Genomic DNA, 8,377 nt, shown 5'->3' on the forward strand with positions numbered 1-8,377 from the left:
CAAAAACGGGATTAGGAAGGAGATCAGGCAATACACAGAACAAGCCAAGGAACACACAGATAAAGCAGTTGAAGAAATTTAATAAGCTGCAAGAATCCATAGAGACAGCAATCAGAAATTCAGAAGATTAACAATAAAATTACAGAATTAGACAACTCAATAGAAAGTCAGAGGAGCAGAATTGAGCAAGTGGAAGGCAGAATTGGTGAGACTGTAGATAAAGCACATGGCACCAATATATTTGAGAAAAACTAGATAAAAGAATTTTTTTAAATGAAGAAAACTGAAGAATCATGTGGGACTCTATCAAGAGAAATAACCTACGAGTGATTGCAGTACCAGAACAGGGAGGGACAACAAAAAATACAGAGACAGTTGTTGAAAATTTGTTGGCAGAAAACTTCCCTGGTATTGTGAAAGATGAGAAGATATCTATCCAAATGCTCATCAAGCTCCACATAAGATAGATCTTAAAAGAAAGTCACCAAGACATATTATAACCAAACTTGCCAAAATAAAAGATAAACAGAGCATTTTAAGAGTGGCTAGGGATAAACGGTAAGTAACCTGCTAAGGAGTGTCAGTAAGAATAAGCTCAGACTACTCAGCAGAACCACACTTGCAAGAAGGCAATGGGATGACTTACATAAACCACTGAAGGAAAAAAATTGCCAGCCAAGAATCATATATCCAGCAAAACTGCCTCTCAAATATGAAGGGGAAATTAGGACATTTCCAGATAAACAGAAGTTTAGGGAATTTGTAAAACCCAAACCAAAACTACAAGAAATACTAAACTGAGCTCTTTGGTTAGAAAATCAACAATATTAGGTATCAACACAAGACTAGAACACTTGACAGAGCAATCAGATGTTAACCCAGATAGGGAAATCACAAAACTAAATTGGAATTAAAAAAAAAAAAAGCTAAAAACAGGGAAACAGTGCTATTATTACATAAAGGAAAAAAACATGAAAACAATAAAGAGGGACTAAGAAATGTAGTCATAGCGGGAGGCGGGGCCAAGATGGCAGACTAGGTGGACGCTACCGTGGATCCCTCTTGCAACAAAAACTCTGAAAAACAAGTGAATCGATCACATACATAACAATCCACGAACCCTGAAAAACAAACACAGATTTAGAGACGGAGAACGAACAAATATGGGGAGGCAGCGATTGTTTTCAGAGCCTGGAGCCAGCATACCAGTCAGGTGACCTTCGGCACCCGATTTGGCGCAGAGCCCAGGGGAGCAGACGGCACAAACAAGGGGCCCAGCCCTAGCCCCCGAACTCATTCCGGGAGGGGGCCCAGCCGGTTAGCGGGTGGCGTGGTGGTGCAGCCGGTGGGAAAAGTCCCCGGGAGGCAGTGACTGGTCTTGGAGCAGAGAGAGCGGCATCCCAGCCGGGTAGCCGTCCCACCGGGATTTTGGCGGGGCGCAGGCGCGGGGAGCAGCTCCATCCCCCTGAACTAACGCCAGGAGGGGGCCCAGCCTGTTCGCGCGGGTGGCGTGGCGACGCAGCCGGTGGGAGAAGTCCCCAGGAGACAGTGACGGGTCTTGGAGCGAAGAGAGTGGCATCCCAGCCGGGACGTGCGGTCGCGGCGCAGGCGCGGGGAGCAGCTCTGCTCGCCTGAGCTGACCCCAGGGGGGAGCACAGCCAGTTCGTGGGGGCGGTTGGGCGACACGGCAGGCGGGACGGGGAGTTCCCGGGAGGCAGTGACTGATTTTGCAGTCGGGAGTGCACCGTTCCAGGCTGGCAGCGGAGGATCTGACCGTGACTCTAGCGGGCCAGAGCCCCCGGGGGCAATCTCCACACAGCCAGCACGCATAGGCGACGCGCCCCGTGGAGATCTCAGATATAATAGTCATTCCAAGCAAGACAAGCAACTCCGGCTATATTCTGAGGTGCTACTCTCCTATCTCTCTGATCCCTCCCCCACCCTCCCCAGGCGGCTTCATTAACATCCGAATAGCCTGAGCCAGAGGGAGAGCTCTGATAGGGATCTGACTGCATTTTTTTTTTTTTTAGCGGATTTTCTGGAAAAACTAGTTTCCCAGTGATGGCTTGGAGACAGCAGTCCATATCAAACCACATAAAGAAGCAGACCATGACAGCTTCTACAACCCCCCAAACAAAAGAATCAAAATCTTTCCCAAATGAAGATACAATCCTGGAATTATCAGATACAGAATATAAAAAACTAATTTACAGAATGCTTAAAGATATCAGAAACAAAATAAGGCAAACTGCAGAAAAAGCCAAGGAACACACCGATAAAACTGTTGAAGAACTCAAAAAGATTATTCAAGAACATAGTGGAAAAATTAATAAGTTGCAAGAATCCATAGAGAGACAACATGTAGAAATCCAAAAGATTAACAATAAAATTACAGAATTAGACAACGCAATAGGAAGTCAGAGGAGCAGACTGGAGCAATTAGAATGCAGACTGGGACATCTGGAGGACCAGGGAATCAACACCAACATAGCTGAAAAAAATCAGATAAAAGAATTAAAACAGATGAAGAAACCCTGAGAATCATGTGGAACGCTATCAAGAAGGATAACTTGTGGGTGATTGGAGTCCCAGAACAGGGAGGGGGGACAGAAAACACAGAGAAAATAGTTGAAGAACTTCTGACACAAAACTTCCCTGACATCATGAAAGACGAAAGGATATCTATCCAAGATGCTCATCGAACCCCATTTAAGATTGATCCAAAAAGAAAAACACCAAGACATATTGTCATCAAACTCGCCAAAACAAAAGATAAACAGAAAATTTTAAAAGCAGCCAGGGAGAAAAGAAAGGTTTCCTTCAAGCGAGAATCAACAAGAATAAGGTCAGACTACTCAGCAGAAACCATGCAGGCAAGAAGGGAATGGGACGACATATACAGAGCACTGAAGGAGAAAAACTGCCAGCCAAGGATCATATATCCAGCAAAACTCTCTCTGAAATATGAAGGTGAAATTAAGATATTTACAGATAAACACAAGTTTAGAGAATTTGCAAAAACCAAACCAAAGCTACAAGAAATACTAAAGGATATTGTTTGGTCAGAAAACCAATAATACCAGATACCAGCACAATACAAGGTCACAAAACAGAATGTCCTGATATCAACTCAAATAGGGAAATCACAAAAACAAACAAATTAAGATTAATTAAATAATAATAATAATACACATAACAGGGAATCATGGAAGTCAATAGGTAAAAGATCACAATAATCAAAAAGAGGGACTAAATACAGGAGGCATTGAACTGCCAGATGGAGAGTGATACAAGGCGATATAGAATGATACAAGTTAGGTTTTTAATACGGGTAAATAATAAGGTAAGCACAAAAAGGTAAAACAACTCCATAACTCAAGATAAAAGCCAAGAAAAACGTAACGACTCAACAAACATAAAGTCAAACACTATGAAAATGAGGATCTCACAATTTACTAAGAAAAACGTCTCAGCACAAAAAAGTATGTGGAAAAATGAAATTGCCAACAACACACATGAAAAGGCATCAAAATGACAACACTAAAAACTTATTTAGCTATAATTACACTGAATGTAAATGGACTAAATGCACCAATAAAGAGACAGAGAGTCACAGACTGGATAAAGAAACACGATCCATCTATATGCTGCCTACAAGAGACACACCTTAGACTTAGAGACACAAACAAACTAAAACTCAAAGGATGAAAAAAATATATCAAGCAAACAATAAGCAAAAAAGAAGAGGAGTAGCAATATTAGTTTCTGACAAAATAGACTTTAGACTTAAATCCACCGCAAAGGATAAAGAAGGACACTATATAATGATAAAAGGGACAATTGATCAGGAAGACATAACCATATTAAATATTTATGCACCTAATGACAGGGCTGCAAGATACATAAATCAAATTTTAACAGAATTGAAAAGTGAGATAGACACCTCCACAATTATAGTAGGAGACTTCAACACACCACTTTCGGAGAAGGACGGGACATCCAGTAAGAAGCTCAATAGAGACACAGAAGACCTACTTACAACAGTCAATCAACTTGACCTCATTGACTTATACAGAACTCTCCACCCAACTGCTGCCAAGTATACTTTTTTTTCTAGCGCACGTGGAATATTCTCTAGAATAGACCACATATTAGGTCATAAAACAAACCTTTGCAGAGTCCAAAACATCGAAATATTACAAAGCATCGTCTCAGACCACAAGGCAATAAAACTAGAAATCAATAACAGAAAAACTAGGGAAAAGAAATCAAATACTTGGAAACTGAACAATACCCTCCTGAAAAAAGACTGGGTTATAGAAGACATCAAGGAGGGAATAAGGAAATTCATACAATGCAACGAGAATGAAAATACTTCCTATCAAAACCTCTGGGACACAGCAAAAGCAGCGCTCAGAGGCCAATTTATATCGATAAATGTACACATACAAAAAGAAGAAAGAGCCAAAATCAGAGAACTGTCCCTACAACTTGAACAAATAGAGAGTGAGGAACAAAAGGATCCATCAGGCACCAGAAGAAAACAAATAACAAAAATTAGAGCTGAACTAAATGAATTAGAGAACAGAAAAACAATTGAAAGAATTAACAAGGCCAAAAGCTGGTTCTTCGAAAAAAATAACAAAATTGATAAACCATTGGCTAGACTGACTAAAGAAATACAGGAAAGGAAACAAATAACCCGAATAAGAAACGAGAAGGACCACATCACAACAGAACCAAATGAAATTAAAAGAATCATTTCAGATTACTACGAAAAATTGTACTCTAACAAATTTGAAAACCTAGAAGAAATGGATGAATTCTTGGAAAAACACTACCTACCTAAACTAACACATTCAGAAGTAGAACAACTAAATAGACCAATAACAAAAAAAGAGATTGAAACGGTAATCAAATAACTTCCAACAAAAAAAAGCCCTGGCCTGGACGGCTTCACTGCAGAGTTCTACCAAACTTTCAGAGAAGAGTTAACACCACTACTACTAAAGGTATTTCAAAGCATAGAAAATCACGGAATACTACCCAACTCATTCTATGAAGCCACCATCTCCCTGATACCAAAACCAGGTAAAGACATTGCAAAAAAAGAAAATTACAGACCTATATCCCTCATGAACATAGATGCAAAAATCCTCAACAAAATTCTAGCCAATAGAATCCAACAACACATCAAAAAAATAATTCACCATGATCAAGTGAGATTTATACCAGGTAAGCAAGGCTGGTTTAATACCAGAAAAACCATTAATGTAATCCATCACATAAATAAAACAAAAGATGAAAACCACATGATCTTATCAATTGATGCAGAAAAGGCATTTGACAAAGTCCAACACCCATTCATGATAAAAACTCTTACCAAAATAGGAATTGAAGGAAAATTCCTCAACATAATAAAGGGCATCTATGCAAAGCCAACGGCCAATATCACTCTAAATGGAGAGAACCTGAAAGCATTTCCCTTGAGAACGGGAACCAGACAAGGATGCCCTTTATCACCACTCTTATTCAACATCGTGCTGGAAGTCCTAGCCAGGGCAATTAGGCTAGACAAAGAAATAAAGGGTATCTGGATTGGCAAGGAGGAAGTAAAGTTATCACTTTTTGCAGATGACATGATCTTATACACAGAAAACCCTAAGGAATCCTCCAGAAAACTACTGAAACTAATAGAAGAGTTTGGCAGAGTCTCAGGTTATAAAATAAACATATAAAAATCATTTGGATTCCTCTACATCAACAAAAAGAACACCGAAGAGGAAATAACCAAATCAATACCATTCACAGTAGCCCCCAAGAAGATAAAATACTTAGGAATAAATCTTACCAAGGATGTAAAAGACCTATACAAAGAAAACTACAAAGCTCTACTACAAGAAATTCAAAAGGACATACTTAAGTGGAAAAACATACCTTGCTCATGGACGGAAGACTTAACATAGTAAAAATGTCTATTCTACCAAAAGCCACCTATACATATAACGCACTTCCGATCCAAATTCCAATGTCATATTTTAAGGGGATAGAGAAACAAATCACTAATTTCATATGGAAGGGAAAGAAGCCCCGGATAAGCAAAGCATTACTGAAAAAGAAGAAGAAAGTGGGAGGCCTCACTCTATCTGATTTCAGAACCTATTATACAGCTACAGTAGTCAAAACAGCCTGGTACTGGTACAACAACAGGCACATAGACCAATGGAATAGAATTGAGAACCCAGATATAAATCCATCCACGTATGAGCAGCTGATATTTGACAAAGGACCAGTGTCAGTCAATTGGGGAAAAGATAGTCTTTTTAACAAATGGTGCTGGCATAACTGGATATCCATTTGCAAAAGAATGAAACAGGACCCATACCTCACACCATGCACAAAAACTAACTCCAAGTGGATCAAAGACCTAAACATAAAGACTAAAACGATAAAGATCATGGAAGAAAAAATTGGGACAACCCTAGGAGCCCTAATACAAGGCATAAACACAATACAAAACATTACCAAAAATGATGAAGAGAAACCCGATAACTGGGAGCTCCTAAAAATCAAATATCTATGCTCATCTAAAGACTTCACCAAAAGAGTAAAAAGACCACCTACAGACTGGGAAAGAATTTTCAGCTATGACATCTCTGACCAGCGCCTGATCTCTAAAACCTATATGATTCTGTCAAAACTCAACCACAAAAAGACAAACAACCCAATCAAGAAGTGGGCAAAGGATATGAACACACATTTCACTAAAGAAGATATTCAGGCAGCCAGCAGATACAGGAGAAAATGCTCCTGATCATTAGCCATTAGAGAAATGCAAATTAAAACTAAGATGAGATTCCATCTCACACCAACAAGGCTGGCATTAATCCAAAAAACACAAAGTAATAAATGTTGGAGAGGCTGCGGAGAGATTGGAACTCTTATACACTGCTGGTGGGAATGTAAAATGGTACAACCACTTTGGAAATCTATCTGGCGTTATCTTAAACAGTGAGAAATAGAACTACCATACAACCCAGAAATCCCACTCCTCGGAATATACCCTAGAGATACAAGAGCCTTCACACAAACAGATATATGCACACCCATGTTTATTGCAGCTCTGTTTACAATAGCAAAAAGCTGGAAGCAACCAAGGTGTCCAACAACGGATGAATGGGTAAATAAATTGTGGTATATTCACACAATGGAATACTACGCATCGATAAAGAACAGTGACAAATCTGTGAAACATTTCATAGCATGGAGGAACCTGGAAGGCATTATGCTGAGCGAAATGAGTCAGAGGCAAAAGGACAAATATTGTATAAGACCACTATTGTAAGATCTTGAGAAATGGTAAAAACTGAGAAGAACACATACTTTTGTGGTTACGAAGGGGGGAGGGCGGGAGGGTGGGAAAGGGTTTTTTATTGATTAATCAGTAGATAAGAACTGCTTTGGGTGAAGGGAAAGACAACACTCAATACATGGAAGGTCAGCTCAATTGGACTGGACCAAAAGCAAAGAAGTTTCCGGGATAAAATGAATGCTTCAAAGGTCAGCGAAGCAGGGGCGGGGGTCTGGGGAACATGGTTTGAGGGGACTTCTAAGTCAATTGGCAAAATAATTCTATTATGAAAACATTCTGCATCCCACTTTGAACTGTGGCGTCTGGGGTCTTAAATGCTAACAAGCAGCCATCTAAGATGCATCAATTGGTCTCAACCCACCTGGAGCAAAGGAAAATGAAGAACACCAAGGTCACACGACAACTAGGAGCCCAAGAGACAGAAAGGACCACATGAACCAGAGACCTACATCATCCTGAGACCAGAAGAACTAGTTGGTGCCTGGCCACAATCGGTGACTGCCCTGACAGGGAGCACAACAGAGAACTCCTGAGGGAATAGGAGATCAGTGGGATGCAGACCCCAAATTCTCATAAAAAGACCATACTTAATGGTCTGACTGAGACTGGCGGAATCCCGGCGGCCATGCTCCCCAGACCTTCTGTCGGCACAGGATAGGGACCATCCCCGAAGACAACTCATCAGACATGAAAGGGACTGGTCAGCGGGTGGGAGAGAGATGCTGATGAAGAGTGAGCTAATTATATCAGGTGGACACTTGAAAGTGTGTTGGCAGCTCTTGTCTGGAGGGGGGATGGGAGGATAGAGAGAGAGGGAAGCTGGCAAAATTGTCACGAAAGGAGAGACTGAAAGGGCTGACTCAATAGGGGAAGAGCAGGTGGGAGTACGGAGTAAGATGTATGTTAACTTATATGTGACAGACTGATTGGATTTGTAAACGTTCACTTGAAGCTTAATAAAAGTTAATAAAAAAAAAAAAGAAATGTAGTCATAGGTCTTTCATA

The 8,377-nt window shown here is 40.4% G+C and overlaps 1 protein-coding gene across 1 annotated transcript in view; it reads right to left on the reverse strand.

The window, feature by feature from the left end:
- The window catches only part of SPMIP2 (sperm microtubule inner protein 2), a 166,936-nt gene extending 165,106 nt beyond the window's left edge, over positions 1-1,830 (reverse strand). Inside the window, exon 1 of the mRNA XM_064296158.1 lies at positions 1,494-1,830. Coding sequence (XP_064152228.1) covers positions 1,494-1,830 — 337 coding nt within the window. The remainder of the gene's footprint in view (positions 1-1,493) is intronic.
- Positions 1,831-8,377: the final 6,547 nt, after the last annotated feature.

The sequence above is a fragment of the Loxodonta africana genome, chromosome 13 (genome assembly GCF_030014295.1).
Source record: "Loxodonta africana isolate mLoxAfr1 chromosome 13, mLoxAfr1.hap2, whole genome shotgun sequence".
Classification (NCBI taxonomy): domain Eukaryota; kingdom Metazoa; phylum Chordata; class Mammalia; order Proboscidea; family Elephantidae; genus Loxodonta; species Loxodonta africana.